This window comes from Mirounga angustirostris, unplaced genomic scaffold (assembly GCF_029215605.1).
Source record: "Mirounga angustirostris isolate CCGP_5_RB_7025 unplaced genomic scaffold, mMirAng1.0.hap1 SCAF_15, whole genome shotgun sequence".
Taxonomy (NCBI): domain Eukaryota; kingdom Metazoa; phylum Chordata; class Mammalia; order Carnivora; family Phocidae; genus Mirounga; species Mirounga angustirostris.
The window spans coordinates 41,357,285-41,376,810 of record NW_026991723.1 but is presented as its reverse complement, the minus strand read 5'-3'; the positions used below and the strand labels follow the sequence as shown (position 1 = coordinate 41,376,810).

General features: G+C 41.6%; 1 protein-coding gene across 3 annotated transcripts in view; it reads right to left on the bottom strand.

The window, feature by feature from the left end:
* Positions 1-15,932, bottom strand: part of SNAPC3 (small nuclear RNA activating complex polypeptide 3) — a 52,556-nt gene extending 36,624 nt beyond the window's left edge. For all 3 annotated transcript variants that reach the window (XR_008506713.2, XR_008506712.2, XM_054509225.2), the window contains exons 1-2: positions 15,567-15,932; positions 14,770-14,847 (exon numbers count right to left, since the gene is read on the bottom strand). Coding sequence is in view for 1 of the 3 variants with exons in the window: in XM_054509225.2 (XP_054365200.1) it covers positions 14,770-14,847; positions 15,567-15,883 (395 nt within the window). In the remaining 2 variants the exon portion in view is untranslated. The remainder of the gene's footprint in view (positions 1-14,769; positions 14,848-15,566) is intronic.
* Between the last annotated feature and the right edge of the window lie 3,594 nt (positions 15,933-19,526).

Genomic DNA, 19,526 nt, shown 5'->3' with positions numbered 1-19,526 from the left:
ATGTTGATATTAACATGTCTTGTCACTGGTGATGTTTACTTTGGTTAAGTTCCTGTCTGCCAGATTCCTACGCTAGAAAGATACTTTCTTTTCTTTTCCTTTGTACTCGCTAAGTATTTAGGGGAAGATACTTTGAAACCATGCAAATCTTGTTTCTCCTCACTTTCACCCAGGGTTTTTAGCATTCAAAAGATTTTGTCTGCAACATTTATTACTGTGGAATATGCCTAAGGGCGATTCCCTATTTCCCTCCTTCTACATTTATTCACTGGTATTATGAGGAAGACCTATCTCTCTCCTTCCATTTATTTGATCATTTATATTAATATGAACTCGTATTTATTTCATTCTGTAGGTTAAAATCTAATACTATCATTATTCTATTGATCAAACTGTTCTACCTGTGGCTGTTAGGCACTCCTTTGAGTTGGCTCCTGTCTTTCAACAAACCCTCTTTTTTTTTTTTTAAAGATTTTATTTATTTATTTGAGAGAGAGAATGAGATAGAGAGAGCATGAGAGGGGGGAGGGGCAGAGGGAGAAGCAGACTCCCCGCTGAGCAGGGAGCCCGATGCGGGACTCGATCCCAGGACTCCAGGATCATGACCTGAGCCGAAGGCAGTCGCTTAACCAACTGAGCCACCCAGGCGCCCAACCCTCATCCTTTTTTTGAGCATCTCCTTACTTTCTAGCACCGTAAGCTCCAGGCTCACCTTGCACTTCCTTGTCTCAGTCCGGAAATCAAGTACTAAGAGCCTCAATGAGACTTTTTTTAAGGATTTTATTTATTTGAGGGGCGCCTGGTTGGCTCAGTCATTAGGCGTCTGCCTTCGGCTCGGGTCATGATCCCGGGGTCCTGGGATCAAGCCCCGCATCGGGCTCTCTGCTCGGCAGGGGGCCTGCTTCTCCCTCTCCCAACTCCCTCTGCTTGTGTTCCCTCTCTTGCTGTTTCTCTCTCTGTGAAATAAATAAATAAAATCTTAAAAAAAAAAAAAAGATTTTATTTATTTGAGAGAGAGAGAGAAAGTACGAGCAGGGGGAGAAGCAGGTTCCCCGCTGAGCAGGGAGCCCGATGCGGGACTCGATCCCAGGACCCTGGGATCATGACCTGAGCTGAAGGCAGATGCTTAACTGACTGAGCCACCCAGGCGCTCGAGACAGGTGTTCAGAGGCCATTAGCTAAGTGCTAGGCATTACTGTTACTGCAGTCAGCGCTTCTTCTAGACCTCTCGGGAGGGAAAGGCAGAAAACATACCTCTGTGTATTATTCCACCCATGTACGAACATCTGCACTTCTGTATTTTTCTGTTATGTACTTAAAACCATTAGTTTATACTGCTACTTCTAATCCCAAACTAAAAATCACTCATTTTAGCTTTTAACCTTTCCTTGTAACTTTTTTCTTCACAAGTGAGAAACCCCGCTCCCATTATCTATTAATTATTTGAGTCTAGAAAACACATAGTTTCAGCATTGCTGATCTGTAACCCTATGAGAAACACTAAAACATGAACAGCGCTCTTTGTTTTTAGTCTTGTAACACTGAATCAAGATACGTTTTTGTAGGACTTAGGTTAGTCCTTTCTTCCCCATTCTCTCCAGCGTTGTTATGTTGTGACACAGGCTCATGTGTTAGTGGTTTTTTAAAAATTTTATTCATTTTAGATTTTATTTATTTATTTGAGAGACAGAAATAGTGAGAGAGAGAGAGAGAGAGAGAGAGAGAACACAAGCAAGGTGAGGGGCAGAGGAAGCAGACACCCCGCCGAGCAGGGAGACGGATGCGGGGCTCGATCCCGGGACTCCGGGATCATGACCTGAGCGGAAGGCTGACATTTAAGCAACTGAGCCACCCAGGCATCCCTCATGTGTTAGTTTTTATACTCTATTCTGGGTTCTCCCACCCATATCCTGGTTGGTTTTGATTGCTTTTGGGATGTGTAAAAGACAGGTGAAACATCACTATGGTTCTAAGAATCAGAGTTATAAATATATATATAAACACACTCAAAGAAGGTCATTCCCTCTTCACCCCTACTAACTTGTTCATACTCCCTCCTTACCTCCTATCCCGTTCCCACCCACTCCTTGCAGGCAACCAATCTCTAGAGTTCTTGTTTATCCTTTCCATTTTTGTTCAAATAAGCAAATATCTTGTGGATTTTCCTAAATTTTTCTATCATTCTGAGACCTACACAGTAATTAGAACAGAGAAAGCTTAATGCAAAGATTAACAGAGGGTTAGAGTAATGAGAGATTAGCACATAACAAGAGAACTCTAGAATATAGGAATAGCAGATATAAGGAGTACCCTACCATTTGGGCGGAGAAAGCGTACCCAACAAGTCTTCCTCTTCCCCCCCAGGACTGAGATCTGCACTTTGCTGGAAGGCCATGGCTGTGACTCACTGAATGGCAGAGAAAGTGGCTATGGTTCTCCACCAGTGGAACTGTGGAAATCTAGGGTACCAGGAAAAGCTGTACAAGAGAAGCATCAAGGGGAGAGGAGTGGTAGGGAAGCTGCTGGGCAGTGGGTGCTACAGGCTGCCTGGTACTCCAGGCCCCGGACACACTGCCCACTGGACCAGGAAGCAAAACCCTTCCCTCTGGCAACCCTTCCCTCTCCATCTTTACTGACAAAGCATTACACTGTGCCAGCTGACAAAGGATAAATATTTATTTAAAGGGCCAAGGCCTATTTTTACAGAGCAGGCAAAAAAAGCCAATTTACAGATGAGAGCCAACAAACTGATAACTTGCAAACCTACTTTCCACATGGAAGGTAGCATATGCTTTTGGGCTTTGCTTTTTTCCTGTAACGGTATCTCCTAGAAATCACCCTATTGGTTCATCCTTGCTCATCCTTCAGTATAGCTGCCCAACACTCAACTGTGTGGATGTCCTACAGTTTGTTCAACACTCTCCTATGCATGTATATTTAGGGCAATTCAAATATTTTGCAATTACAAACAATGCTGCAATGAATAACCCTGTAAATTTCATACTGCTGGAGGTGTATCTTTAGTATAGACTGCTAGAAGTGGGACTGACTGGATGAAAAGGTAAGCACCTATGTATTTTGTCTCAGACATTACCAAATCGCCCTAGAGAAGGCTTGTACCAATCTGCATTTCCATCAGCAATGTACAGAAATGCCCGTTTCTTCACGGCCTCATCAAAAGAATACATATTTTTAAATTTGTGCTGGTCTGATAAGTGAGAAAAGGTATCTTAGTGTCATTTCAATTTGCATTTCTCAAATTATGAATATATTTTTTCATGTCTGTGAGTCATTTTTATATCTTTTTTGTGTGTGAACTCTTGGTTTATCTTTTTCACATTTTTCCACTGTGTTTTTGGTCTTTGTCCCTCAACTTTTAAGGTCTTCTATATGAGGGTTATTGGTTTTTTGTGGTACATATTTTTTCCAAGTTTGACAGCTATCTTTTGTTTATGGTGTGTTTTATGTAGTCAATTTTATCAAATCTTTCTTTTATTACCTCTGGATTTAAATCATAGTTAGAAAGCCTTTCACTATAACAAAATGTGTATGTTTTATTCTCTACATTTCAATCCCTAATCCCTTTGGAGTTTATTCTTGTGTAAATAGCGTCATACTAAATTTCCACAAGTATTAGAATCTAACTGGGCTTTCTCTTCTACTCCACTGGTCTATTGTCTCTTCATGAGCTAGTAGCCACTGTTTTAATTACAAAGACTTTGTGGTATATTTTAATATCTGGTAAAATTAGTACACCTCACAATCTTCTTCAGCCCCCCCCCCCCCAGGGGTTTTTCCCAGATATAGTCCCTATGAACTTTATCACAACTTGTCTAACTTCCTAAAATAACCAATAGATCTGGCATTTTTACTGTGATTGCTCTTAATTTATAAATTAACTTAGAACTGACATAGGGGTGCCTGGGTGACTCAGTCATTTAAGTGCCTGACTTTAGATTTCGGCTCAGGTCACAATCTCAGGATTGTGAGATTCTGACTTTGGATTACGGCTCAGGTCATGATTTCAGAATTGTGAGATCGAGCGCAGTGTCAGACTCCACACAGCAGGCAGTCTGCTTCTCTCCCTCTCCCCCTGCTCTCCCTCTCTAAAATAAATAAATAAATCTTACAAAAATAAAGAGCTGACAGCATAATAATTTTTAAGATTCCTATCCAAGAAGAGAGGACATCTTTCACTATTTTCAAGTCTTTTTCCAAGTCTTCCCAGATTGTTTTAAAATTTTCCTTACCTAGGTTTTACATATTTCTTGTTGAATTTATTCCTAAGTATTTAATCTTCTTTTTGACTATTATCAATGGGAGTTTTCCCTACCAATATATCCTCTAATTGTTTAGTTTGTATATATGAAGGCTATTTTTTTAAAAATGTATCAATTCTGTATCCTGCTCTTACACTAAATTCTGGTTTTTCTTGTTTCTTTGTTTTAGCATTGATTTCTTCGGAATTTTTCAGGTATACTATCACATCATTGACAGAGGTAGTTTTTCTTCTTTATCTACTCTTATCTCTCCAATATTTCAAAGTTTTTCTTTATTATAATATTTGTTATGGATATCTGTCATCAGAGATTACAACTACTGAAAGCTCAAATTTTAGCATTTTTTACCAATAAAGTGCTCACCTGAGGTATATACTTTTCTAGACATTAAACTACTGTACACTTAATAGACTATAGTATAAACAGAACTTTTAGGGCTCCAGGATGGCTCAGTAGGTTAAGGTTAAGCATCTGCCTTTGGCTCAGGTCATGATCCCAGAGCCCTGGGATCAACTGAGCCCATCGGGCTCCCTGCTCAGGGGGGAATCTGCTTCTCCCTCTCCCTCTGCCCCTCCCCACTGCTTGTGCTCTCTCTCTCAAATAAATAAATAAAATCTTGAAAACAAGTAAAAATAAAAAACATAACTTTTATAGGCACTGAGGAACCAAAAAATTCATCTGACTCGCTTTATTGCAATATTTGCTTTATTGCTGTGGTCTGGAACTACCCAAGATCTCCAAGGTATCCCTGTATTTAATGAGTTTTAAAATTCCCAGGTAGAACAGTCTGATTTTTTTTTTTAAAGATTTATTTACATATTTATTTGAGAAAGAGAGAGAATGGGTGTTTGGAAGCAAGCCGGGCTGGGGGGGGAGGGACAGAAGGAGAGGGAAATAATCTCAAGCAGGCTCCCAGCCATTAGCAAGGCCCAACATGGAGCCTGATCTCACAACCCTGAGCAGAAACCAAGAGTCGTACACTCAACTGACCAAGCCACCCAGGTGCCCCTAGTATGGCCTGGTTTTTGTTTTTTTACTAAACTCTAGTTTTATTATGCTGTGATCACAGAGTGTTGTTCATAGTATTTTCTACTTTATGGGTGTTACTGATGTTTTCTTTGTGATCTAATATACAATCAATTTTTGTGGGTGTGCCATGTATTCTCTAATGTCAGGTTATAAATTTTAAGTATATAGATCTCCGTAAGACATAGCCTGTTGATTATGTTGTTTAGAACTTTTATCTCTTATTTTTTTTACCATTGTTATTAAAGTGTCCTACTGTTAGTGAGTTCCTAGCTATGCATCTTGCATCTCCTTTAGTTTTGTTTTATAAAGTTGATCACTGTTATTTGGTATGTGTGTGTATACATACATACATATGTAAATATATATATTTCTCTAAGTATTCTATCTCAATTGGGGTTTGTGGCTTTTACCATTAAAATGTGACCTTTGGGGGCACGTGGGTGGCTCAGTGAGTTAAGCGTCCTACTCTTGGTTTCAGCTCAGGTCATGATCTCAGGGTTCTGGGTTCAAGCTCTGCAACAGGCTCCGCACTCAACATGGAGTCTGCTTGATTCTTTCCCTCTCTCTCCCTGTCCCTCCTACTCATGCTGTCTCTCTCTCTAAATTAAATAAATCTTTTTTAAAAAAATTAAAAATAGGGGTGCCTGGATGGCTCAGTCGGTTAAGCGTCTGCCTCAGGTCATGATCCCAGGGTCCTGGGATCGAGCCCCACATCAGGCTCCCTCTCCTTCTGTCTCTGCTGCTCCCCTGCTTGTGCTCTCTTGCTGTCAAATAAATAAATATAATCTTAAAAAAAAAAAAAAGTGACCTTTGTAACATTTAATGTTTTGGGGCTTGAAATCTGTCTCATATCAGGACGGCTACAGCTGCTCAATTTTTCTTCCCATTTATCTGGTATACTTTTGTCCAATCCTTTATTTTCCTCTGAATCACTTTACTTTACATATGTCTAGTGTCTACGCAAGGTTTTTATTTTGTGACCCAAATCTAAACCCCTTTTAACAGGTTGTATAGGACTGATGCCTTTGGTCTCAATTCTATCACATTTTCTCATTTATGTATTTTGTTAGATTAGCTGCTTTGTTCATTATGAAATGCGTATTTTTTGCATGTCTGTTTTCAGAAATTGAGGAGGGTCTGTTATGTGTATTTTTGTTCCAGTGGTTACCTTTGTACTTATAGATTCTTAACACCCTTCATTACCCATTTTCTTATTTAATATATCACTAAGTTTTCAAGTTTTTTGTCAGTATTAAGATCTACTTATTGCCTACACATTATCTTCTTCCTCTTTTCTCATCCCATTTTTTCAGCTACAACATTCTAATTTGTTACAATATACAACATTTGTACAGTAGCATTCCACCCTCATCCTTACTCTACTAGTCCTTTGGTGAAAATTTCCCAGTCATCATTTGGTTGGATGAAACTCATTCTCTAGTAAATTATTCAGAAATAGCTGGTGGGTACATATTACCCAAGATCCTATATATTAAAATTCTTTTTCTATAGCCTCAATATTGAAAGACATTTCAACTGGATATAAAATCCTTGCTTTCACTGAGCTTTTTGTGAAAAAATCCTGCTCCATTGTTGCCTTCTTTGTAGGTTACTTTTGCAAGTTAATGCCATTCTAATTCTTTCACTTTTGTACATTAGGTGTTCTTTTTGCCTTACTGCCTTGATATTTATCTCTTGATCTATCTTTATCTCTGAAATCTAACAGTTTTATTAGGATATGTCTCAAAATTGATAATTTTGGGTTAATTTTCCCAGATTCCCAGTGAGCCCTTTTAATTTGTAGATTCAGATTTTTTTCCAATCTGGAATTTTTTTTTAGATTATATTAACTATTAATTTTGTTCAATTGCTTTGTTTTCCTTCTCTAAGGACTCATAAATGTATTTTTATCTTGTTTTCCATTCCCACCACTTTCTCTCAATTTCTTTCTTTACATCACTTGCATTCTCCTAACTGTATACATGTCTTTCACTGCCTTTTTTTCTTTTTTTAAAAAAGATTTTATTTATTTGTCAGAGAGGGAGAGAGCACAGGCAGGGGGAGCGGCAGGCAGAGGGAGAAGCAGGCTCCCAGCTGAGCAGGGAGCCCGATGCAGGACTCGATCCCAGGACCCTGGGATCATGACCTGAGCCGAAGGCAGACGCTTAATCGACTGAGCCCCCCAGGTGCCCTTTCATTGCCTCTTATTAAATTTTCATTGGCATCTATTCTGCTTTAGTTATCTCATAACTCACTTGAGAAATTTTTGTCTTTTTCTTCCATTTTCTGAGTTCGTCACTCTCTTTTTTTCCTTCTTCCTTTTTCTCATCATTCCTGTTCTTAGTTTCAAAATTTCAGATCCAAAGTGTTTTTCTATCCTCAAATGCTTGTTTTAGTATATTCAATTTTGTTTGGAATGCAGGCTTAGTTCTCTTGTTTCCTAGTTATTTCCTGGGAGAAGGAGAGCGATTTCCTCAGTTGATTTGTATAAATAGCTGTTTCCTGATTTTCTGCAATAAATTCCCTATAAATTTTATTTCTACTTACGCATTTTGTGATATTTGTGGTGGAAGAGGGTTTATAAGATTCCTACTTTAATGGTACTCTTTTCTGTCATTCTAACAAAGCCCAGGTAAACTAGAGTGTTTTTGTTTTGATGGTAGGGACGGTTGAGTCCTTCACTTCTGTGGTTCTCTTTTTCTTGCAGGACTCTTGAGGTTTCCCTTTTATACCCTTTAAATGGTGCACTGAGCAGTGCTTTGTTTGCCAGCGAAGTGAGAGGAATGGGCAGACTAAATGGAATTGCTATTGTACTAAAACTAATGTTGCTGGGGCGCCTGGGTGGCTCAGTCATTGGGCGTCTGCCTTCGGCTCACGTCATGATCCCAGAGTCCTGGGATCGAGCCCCACGTCGGCTCCTTGAGCAGGGAGTCTGCTTCTCCTTCCCCACCTTCCTCCCGCTCTCTCTCAAATAAATAAATAAAATCTTAAAAAAACAAACAAACAAATAAACAAACTAATGTTGCTGAAGCTTTTGGGATGACAGAGAAGTTTCAGTAGTACCCATGCAGTAGCAATTATTGCTCCTCTTCCTAGGAATTACCATCTGCAAGCAATTAAAACATTTCAGAAATGCTGATGACAAGCTTGGTATGGACCAAAGACAGCAGCATGTGTCAGAAGAGAATCAACCTCTTTCAAGTGCTTTTTGTTCACTTTACAGGCACAAAATGAGCCCAGCAGCTCCTTTATTAGACAAGGGGGAAAAGTGCTAGAAGTGTATTCGTTTTATGTCATAATAAAGGGGTCATGTATTAAGATTTTGTTTTTAGTTTTAAGTTATTGGTGGAGAGAAGAAAGGAAGGTTTAGAGAAAGCATAGAGATACAGATTTTAGCATTTGGCACAAGTCTAATTTACCTGCAGTACTCTTAAGATTAATGTTAGTCATGTTTAAAATGTAATAGTTTCAAAGTACATCTAAATAATCCCCGCAGTATAATGCCGTACTGACTCCTTTTACATTAGATCATATATAAACCTCCTTCCACATTTGGAAGGGACTAGAAGACAACCAAGGAGATTCAGTTGATCTAGTAATAGAAAACAGCCAGGTGAAACAATGTGTAAAGTGACCTGAAAATTACTATTCAACATGGCTTAATAAAATCATTATAAGCACCCAAAAAAGTCATTATAAGCCAATTGGTATTTTATTAACTACAGCAAAAGTTTCTTTGTTTATAATTATCAATCTCGAGGCACCTAGATGGCGCAGTTGGTTAAGTGTCCAACTCTTGGTTTTGGCTCAGGTCATGATCTCAGGGTCCTGGGATCGAGCCCCACGACAGGCTCCACGCGCTCAGCGGGGAGTCTGCTTAAGATTCTCTCTCCCAACGATGGACTCTGAAAAACAAACTGAGGGTTCTAGAGGGGAGGGGGGTGGGAGGATGGGTTAGCCTGGTGATGGGTATTAAGGAGGGCACATTCTGCATGGAGTTCTGGGTGTTATGCACAAACAAACAATGAATCATGGAACACTACATCAAAAACTAATGATGTGGGGCGCCTGGGTGGCTCAGTTGGTTAAGCGTCTGCCTTCGGCTCAGGTCAAGATCCCAGCATCCTGGGATCGAGTCCCGCATCGGGCTCCCTGCTCCTTGGGAGCCTGCTTCTCCCTCTGCCTCTCTCTCTCTCTCTCATGAATAAATAAAATCTTAAAAAAAAAAACTAATGATGTAATGTATGGTGATCAACATAACAAAAAAATTTAAAAAAGATTCTCCCTCTCCTCCTGCCCCTCCCCTCAAAAATAAATAAGGAAATCTTAAAAAATAATAATAATCAATCTTTTTTCAGCCAATTGCTAAAAACTACTCTTTCAAGTTTATGAAAGTTTCACTTATTCTACTCACTCTACAAATATCTACTGACTTCCTATTATTTGCCAAAGTTCCAGGAACTGGGGCTACAACAGTGTGTACGAAAGACATAGCTCATGGAACTTTTAAGTCTAGCTAGGAAGACAGAAAATTAAACAAGTATATCATAAGCATGATGAATATTTCAAAAGGGAAGTACAGGGTGCTACATGAGCATAAAAGGGGCCTAAATGGGAGTCCACAGTCCTTCAGTCCTTGAAGGATGAGTAGAACTCAGCAAGACCCAGAAGTATAAGGAGGCATGAGAGTTCTAGGCAAAGACCTGGAGTGAGCGCACATTCCAGGAACTGAAAACTGTAGTGTGGTTGAAGCATTGCAGACACAGAGCTGAAAAGATCTGCAAGATCCATTCTATAGAGGCCCCTGTGAGCCACCAAGTAACTCAAGACTTGTGTAAGAGCCAGTGAAAGGTTTTTTTTTTTAAAGATTTTATTTATTTATTCACGAGAGACAGAGAGAGAGAGAGAGAGAGAGAAGCAGAGGGAGAAACAGGCTCCCAAGGAGCAGGGAGCCCGATGTGGGACTCGATCCCAGGACCCTGGGATCACGACCTGAGCCAAAGGCAGCCGCTTAACCATCTGAGCCACCCAGGCGCCCCCAGTGAAAGGTTTTAAGACAGACACAACCAGATGTGCATTTTAGAAATATCCAACCCATCAATCAATGTAGTTAAAGAGCACCAAGGGAAACAAAACAGCACAATAGGCTTAAGGTCAATACAAAGATGAAGGGGTCTCGACTCTGAATGAGCCTTCAAAAACTTTAGAAATATTACAATTTGAGTTCTGGACATTATAAGTGAATATATTTCCTAAGGGAGGAGATAGGTTGTAGTAATGTGGAAAGGAATCTTATGGCCTCAAATAATGGCGTTTTAGATGGGAGAGGGGCCTCCTGAGCCATCTGAAAGAGAAAGTGGCTGAAAATAAATCCGGAAAGGCAGATTTGGACTGTAGGTGGAGCGCTTCATATGTCTACGTAAGGAATCTGAAATCTGTCACAGAGGAGAGGAAGAGCCATGGGGAATTTCTCAGCAAATGAGCATGCTCAGGTGGTAGCACAGATGAATAAATCAGAAGAGGAAAAAACCGGACCTAGGAGAGATGGGAGGTGTTCATGGTGCTCCAAGTATCACTAAGTAAACATTAGCAGTGGGGATAAGGAAAACAGATTTGGCAGCTATTATAGAAGAAACCAAGGTGGAATTGAAACGCCTAAATTTTCAAAGGGAACAACAGAAAAGGTAGGATCAAGGATTTAAAAAGATGAGGTGGTGTGAAGTAAGCGGGCTACAAACTGGAAATTATAAATGTCACCATTACACATTTTCTCTATACTATCAGAGCACAGTGTTTCTCAAAGTGTGACTGGCAGACCAACACTGATCTGAGAGCTATGTGTTATTCAATCAGTACAGACCATGAGAGTAAACATGTAGAAACATTCACAGCAATATGAAGTAGTAATTTGAATATGAATAGTAATTTTACTATTGAGTTTAATAATAAAATGTAATTGGAAGTAATAAAGTTGCACGACCCAAACTTAATATATAGAAATTGACTGCATTTCTAGACACTAATAATAAAGTAGCATAAAGAAAAAATTTTTAAAAAGCAATTCCATTTACAATTGCACCAGAAGAATAAAATACTAAGAAATAAACTCAACCAAGGAGGTGAAAGACCCGTACTCTGAAAACTATAAACACTGTTAAAGAAACTGAAGACAACACAAACAAATGGACAGATACTGCATGCTCATGGATTGGAAGAATATTGGTAAAATATCCATACTACCCAAAACAACTTACAGATTCAAGGAAATCCCTATCAAAATACTAACAGCATTTTTCACAGAACTAGAACAAATAATATAAAAATTTGTATGAAACCACAAAAGACCCAGAACAGTCACAGCAATCTTTTTTTTTTTTTTAGATTTTATTTATTTATTTGCTAGAGAGAGCATAGGCGAGAGAGTGAGTGAGAGTGCAAGCAGGGGGAGCTGCAGGCAGAGGGAGAAGCAGGCTCCCTGCTGAGGAAGGAGCCCGATGCGGGACTCGATCCCAGGACCCTGGGATCATGACTTGAGCTGAAGGCAGCCGCTTAACTGACTGAGCCACCCAGGCGCCCCCAGTCACAGCAATCTTGAGAAAGAACAAAGCTGGAGGTATCACAATCCCAGATTTCAAGATATACTACAAAGCTGTAGTAATCAAAGAATATCATACTGGCACAAAACCAGACACACAGACCAATGGAACAGAATAGAAAGCCCAAAAATAAACCCACACTTACGCAGTCAATTACTCTATGAAGGAGGCAAGAATATACAATGGGGAAAAGCCAGTCTCTTCAACAACTGGTGTTGGGAAAATTGGACAGCTACATGCAAAGGAATGAAACTGAACCACTATTTAACACCACACACAAAAAATAGACTCAATAATGGATTAAACACCTAAATGTGAAACCTGAAACATAAAACGCCTAGAAGGAAACATAGGCAATAATCTCTTAGACATCAGTCTTAGAGATATTTTTCAAAACGTCTCCTCAGGCAAGGGATGGGATGCCTGGGTGGCTCAGTCGGTTAAGCATCTGCCTTCAGCTCAGGTCATGATCCTGGGATCGAGTCCCACATCGGGTTCCTTGCTCAGCAGGGAGCCTGCTTCTCCCTCTGCCTGCTGCTCTCCCTGCTTGTGCTCTCTCTCTCTCTGACAAATAAATAAAATAAAATCTTTTTTAAAAAACCACACACAAAATAAACTATTGGGACTATACCAGAGGGCCTGAATAGACATTTCTCCAAAGAAGACATACAGATGGCCAACAGACATATGAAAAGATGCTCAACATCACTAATCATCAGGGAAATGCCAATCAAAACCAAGAAATATCTCAAATTAGTCAGAATGGCTAGAATCAAAAAGACAAATAGCAAGTGTTGGCGAAGATGTAGAGAAAAAGGAATCCTTGAGCACTCTTGGTAGAAATTAAATTGGTGCAGCCACTGTGGAAAACAGTATGAAGGTTCTTGAAAAATATAAAAATATAAATACCATATGATCCAGTAATTCCACAACTAGGTACTCGCCCAAAGAAAACAAAAACACTAATTCCGAAAGATAAATGCATCCCTATGTTTACTAGGGCATTATTTACAACAGCCAAGAGATGGAAACAACTCAGGTGTCCATGGATAGACGAATGGATAAAGATGTGGTATGTGTAATGGAATATTACTCAGCCATAAAAAAGAATGAGATCTTGCCATCTGCAGGAACATGAATGGACCTAGAGGGTATTATACTAAGTGAAATAATTCAGAGGAAGACAAATACTATATAATTTCACTGATATGTGGAATTTAAAAAAGAAAACAAACAAGCATACAAAAAGCAGAAAACAGCCCCATAAATACAGAGAACAAACTGACGGCTGCCAGGAGAGGTGGGGAGAGAGGCAAAATGGGTAGAGTGACAGGTATAGGTTTCCAGTTGTGGAATAAGTAAGTCATGGGGATAATGGGACAGCATAAAGAATATAGTCAGTGTTAATGTAACTGGTATTATCAATAGCCTTGTGTGGTGACAGATGGTAGCTACACTTGCGGTAAGCACTGAACATATAGAGCTGTCAGATCACCACGCCATACACCTGAAACTAATGAAGCATTTTATGTCAACTATACTTCAATAAAAACAAATTCAAGGGGCACCTGGGTGGTTCAGTCAATTGAGCAGCCAACTCCTGATTTCAGCTCAGGTCATAATCTCAGGGTCATGAGATCGAGCTCCAGCTCTCCATCCCCCCAGCTCTCCGTCCTGAGCATAGAGACTGCTTAGGATTCTCTCTCTCCCTCTCCCTTTGCACCCCACCCTCCCCTGCACGAATGCTCTCCAAAAAAAAAAAAAAAAATCAAGACAATGATATACTTCAAAAAATGAAAAAATAAAAAGCATAATGACCTGGAAGTCTGGAAGTTTGGGGGGGGGGGGGAGTTATCTTTAAAAAAGTCTTTTTAATCTTCAAAAAATAACAGTAATAATAACCTCTGTTCTAAAATAAAGGACTTTTGGGACGCCTGGGTGGCTCAGTCGTTAACCGTCTGCCTTCGGCTCAGGTCACGATCCTGGTATCAAGTCCCACATCGGGCTCCTTGCTCAGTGAGGAGCCTGCTTCTCCCTCTCCCTCTGCTGCTCCCCCTGCTTGTGCTCTCTCTCTCTGACAGATAAATAAATAAAAATCTTTAAAATAAAGGACTTTTATTATTGTGTTTGTCTTTTAATCCTATTTTCCTAGTAATTCATTGGTATCCTATTTCACAAAAATATGACTGTCAAAAATTAAAAGTTGAAAAGAAAACAGTTTGAAAGACACTATCAGTATTCAGCTTGCACTGGAATCTAAGTAGACTGACCTTTGTAAACACATGTATTTAAAAATACAAAAATAAGTAAAAATAAACAAAAATAAAAACACAAATCTGAATACAGACTGGACATTAGGGGGTATGTGTTTTTTTTTTTAAGATTTTATTTATTTATTTGTCAGAGAAAGAGGAGAGAAAGAACACAGCAGGCAGAGGGAGAAGCAGACTCCCAGCTGAGCAGGGAGCCGGATGTGGGACTTGATCCCAGGACCCTGGGATCATGACCTGAGCCGAAGGCAGACGCTTAATGACTGAGACACCCAGGCGCCCCTGAGGTTATGTATTTACTGCTAATTTTCCTAGGTGCAATCATACCACTCTGATTATGTAGGAGACTGATACCTAGGGGAACTATATGTTGATGTATTCAGGTCTCAGTTACGATGTCTGAAACTCACTGAACGGTTCAGCAACAGAAAAAGACTTGCAGCAGGTATCTCAAACACACAGAGCTAAAGCAAATTAAGCCGAATGTTAATGGTTGGATTTAGGAGGTGGGGTGATAACAATAAGTATTTTTCCAATATAATGTTGGAAAAACATTCAAATTAAGTACCACATAATAAAAGTAGTCTTCCATACCCCAAAGTCACTAGGTCGGTATTCTCTGGGACGACATCTGGATCCTCACCCTCCTCAAGGCACTTGAGTTTATCAAGGCTAAAACATAAATACAAAGGAAAAGCAATCACCCATCTTGACCACAGCGAGTCAGGGTTGTGTCCTAAATACATCATTAAGCAATTAAGAAGTCAGATAAAATCCAGCCGGCGGGATTCACAGGAGGCCGGAATTCAAGACAATGATACCAGTGCTGATTTCCTACAAAGGACACATGGCCGATTGATGTATGATGGCCCATACTGTTAAACGGAGAAAGAAATAGTTAAGTTTCTTTAAAAAATATTTTCACCCCATAAAAGGCACTTTGGGGGAAATTTTCGGTAACAGCATACTTGGAGGTCCTCCGAAAACAACCACAATTAATCAAAGGTTTTAACACTCCTCTGGTTAAATCTCCTTCCAGCCTCATCATTACTTAAGGCTCCTCCATTGTCAAAGTGTCTTGTCAATGGCAGCTACACATGACTGCTTTTCAACATTAACAAGCACTTAAAAAATTAACCAGAGAAAAATTAATCTTTTATGCAGCTCTCTCGTCCCTTCACTCCAACTCGCCGAAATTACGCATTCCGATCACGGGACTTCTCCCGGGGTTCCAGGAAAGCTCCAGCAGGTTGAAAGCTTTGGAAGGGCGGTCCTCCTACCCCTGGGAGTAAACCACAGGCCCTCCCAAGGATGAATCCCAGGGGAGCGCAGGAGCAAGGCTGCACCCAGGTTAGCTCGAAGCAGCAAGAACCCCCCGGCCCCGCACTCACCCGCACACCGTCCGCAGTTCGGTTGCTGCCTCCAGGCTGCAGCCCAGGTCCCGGGCCACCGCAGCATCTTCCTGGCCCCAGTCGGCGACCCCTTGGCTCCCAGGCAACGCGGCTGCCTGTGGCTCCTTCAGCGACAAGTCCCCTTCCCGGCGCAACCGGCCACGCCACAGCTCCCCGAAAGCGCCCACATGGAAAGCGCGCGTGTTTAGCTCGGGAAGCTCGTACTCTGGAAAGTTGCAGCTCCCACTGCTGGAGACCGGGTCCTGCCTGCCGTCCATCCCGCGGCACGTTGGGCCGCCCCGGCTGCCTTCAGCCATGTTCGCCCCACTCCTTTCCCTGCAAAAGCCGGGCGATCAAGACCTCGCGGAGCGTGATGGGACTTGTAGTTGCACTGGGCTCGCTCCGAAGAGCAGTGGGGCTGCGTGGCAGAGCTTCAGACACTGCATTTCCCAGCAGGCCCCGGGCCGGGCACGCCCCCGGGCGCGGCACCGCGAGCTTCCGCGCGCAGGGCTGAGCGCATTGTTCTCCGCTCGCTGCAAGGCGGCGAGCGGTTGGTTGGCTCTCAGTCCCGGGTAACCTAACCTGTGTTGTTGCGTTCCGGTTCCCCGCGGTTACGTGGCATCGCTCTCTGCTCGGCAGGGCGGCTTCTGGACGCCTTTCGAGCCCGTTCATTGCCGTTGCTCGGCCCGGGATGCGGGACTTTTCCTTGGCACCGGGGTTCGTGCTCTGCGCTGCTGCCTGTGTCCCAGAGCTTGAGAGACATGGGCAGGGAGGGCTGAGACCACCGATACGAAAAAATCTCCCCAACAGCCCCCATGTTCTTGTGTATACACATATGCATTGCTGTACACATTCACAGTAGTGTTTATTGAGCGTCAACTATGTATCAGATACTGTAATTATTAATCCTAATGTATGTTTTTAAAAATCACAACCTTCCCAGGCAGGGATTATCATGCCCATGGTACCTATTGATGAAGGAGTTAACTGTAAGGAAATAGAAGCAGGATTGGAACTCTCTGTCTAGCTTCAGATGAAGCTTTCCCCATGGCTCAGAGACCCCAAAGGAGGGAGCAGGACATACAGAAGGAACACTGGTTGGCTATTTATTGGTATATTATTCACACATCATATACTTAACCCGTATAGAGTGCTCATTCAATGGCTTTTAGTATATTTACAGAGTTGTGCAACATCACCATAATCGATTTGAGACTATTTTAACCACTCCAAAAAGAAACTCTATTTGAGCTATCGCCTGAATCCACTCAACTCCTCCAGCCCTACCCAACCACTAATCTTTGTCTCTACAGATTTACAGATTCTGGGCATTTAGTATAAATGGCATGTTTATGTGGTCTTTTGTGATTAGCTTCTTTCACTTAGCATAATGTCTTCAGGGTTTATCCATATTTTGCCTGTATCTACGTCATTTCTTTTTATGGCTGAATAATACTGCATTGTGTAGTATACCACATTTTGTTTACCCATTCATCAAAAAGTTGTTTCCAGGGCGCCTGGGTGGCTCAGTTGGTTAAGCGACTGCCTTCGGCTCAGGTCATGATCCCGGAGTCCTGGGATCGAGTCCCACATCGGGATCCCAGCTCAGCGGGGAGGCTGCTTCTCCCTCAGACCCTCTCCCCCCTCATGCTGTTTCTCTCTCTCTCTTTCTCTCAAATAAATAAATAAATAAAATCTTGAAAAAAAAAGTTGTTTCTAATTTTTGGCTATTATAAATAATACTACTATGAATGTTCATGTACAAGTTTTTTGTGCAGACATATATTTTCATCTCTTTCATATATATACATATATATGTTAACTATGTTAAGCCATGTGAAGAATTGCCTGTTTTCCACAGTGGCTGCCCCATTTTACACTCCCACCAAAAATCGTATGAGGACTCATTCAGATTTCTCCACATCTTTGTTATTATCTGATTATAGCCATCTTAGTGGCTGTGAAGTAGTATCTTGTGGTTTTGATTTGCATATCATACCTAATGATATTGAGCATCTTGGCTTATTGACCATTTGTATATCTTTGGAGAAATGTCTATCCAAGTCCTTTGCCAATTTTTTTTTTAGATTTTATTTATTTGATAGAGAGAGAGCATACAAATAGGGGGAGTAGCAGAGGGAGAGGGAGAAGCAGGCTCTCTGCTGAGCCGGGAGCCTGATGCGGGGCTTGATCCCAGGAGCTGAAGGCAGACTCTCCACCGACTGAGCCACCCAGGCACCCCACCTTTGCCAATTTTTAATTAGGTTATGTGTCTTTTTATAAGAGTTCTGGTATTTATCAATATATTGTTGTAGGAAACATCTGCTATTTTTGTCTGCCACGATTCCTGTTTCTTAGAACCGACCCCTACTCCTTTTGGTCCTCCTGGGGCTGCCAATCATAGAATCCTTCCCACAGTGATTGGTTCAAGGATGAGTAAGTGGATTCAATTAGAACCAAGCAGAATCCTCCTCTGGGCATTTATCTATAAACTAAGAAACTCTTCTATTCTGAGGACCTAAGGATGTGCCCCAGATAGCCTGTATCAGCCAAAGGAAGAGTTAAGGAAGGCCAAGAGTTTAAAGAAGTGAAGTCAGAAGGTGGAGAAGGAGAGAAGTCATGTGAATTAGAATATTGTGGCTAAGGCCATCTATCCCCCCCCCCCCCACTTGCCATTATGTAAGCCAGTGATTGTTTTTATTTTAAGCTAGTTTGATTTGGATTTTTTTTTTTTTTTTTTTTTTTTTTAGTTTGAGAGAGAGTGAGCATGAGCATGGAGGGGGGTGGGGGGCAAGGGGGTATGGGGCACATAGGGCGGCAGGTGCGGGGGAAGCAGACTCCCCTCTGAGCGGACAGCCAACTGGATCCCAGCACCCTGAGAGCATAGCCTGGCTTAACCAACTGAGCCACCCAGGTGCCCCATGAGTTGGAGTCTTGCAACCTAATGACTTGGTCCAAACCTCTCAACAGGGGGAGCTCTCTCTCCAGAGAATGAGGTCACACTTCAGGTGAAAGAATTCTAACCTACATTTGGGGATTTAGCAACATTGGCTTCAGGAGTGGAGACCACAAATGGTTCCTGAGCAGCAGTGGGTAAGGGCAGGACCAGAATACGCATGTCAGAGAAAAGTGGTTCTTGACACTGTAAGGTGTGGTACTGGGAACAGCAGCTTGAGGGGTGTGGATTCCAAAGATTAGTGGGGAAAGGGTTAGCGGTGAGCACCAGCAGCAATCACAACATGGCACTCAGTTGAGTCTTATCAGCAAGCAGCCTCTCCTTGGAATAGGCTGAAGGGGTCCGTAGTAGCCACTGCAGAACAAAAAGTATTTTGAGCTGAAGGCAATTGAGAATAGGCATTTTTCCCCCTGAACTCCGCTGTCTGCCTAAATGCAGAGCCTCCCCAAAGAACTCAATTGTCATAGAAATTGTGTCTCTAAAAAAATACTCCTTTGCAACCCATTACCTCCAGTGAGCATAAATCTCTCTTGATGAATTACCAAAGCTGCTTGTGATCTTATTCTAAGCCAATTGATTTTACAGTTGTTTACATTTACATTTGAGCCACAGTTGGCAGGGAAGAATACCTCAATTCTAAATTTAAATGACAATCACAAAGTGCTTGACCTTTCTTTCCTTCAGGCTCTGTGGGGCAGGGATTCCCACCAGTTTCAAAGAAAGGCCACAGCCAAGCGTATGGCATTTCTAGTGAGAAGGGGTAGAGGCAGAAGCTTAGTCCTCACCCATAACCCTTTAGACATTGCGAGGCTTTAGGAAAATAACTAGCCAGCTCTTTTCCACAAAAGGGTTGGAGACTCCTCATTGAAAATACAAAGAAGAGGGGCGCCTGGGTGGCTCAGTAGGTTAAGCATCTGCTTTCGGCTCAGGTCATGATTCCGGAGTTCTGAGATGGGAATCAAGCCCCACATTGGACTCCCAGCTCAGCGGGGAGTCTGCTTTTC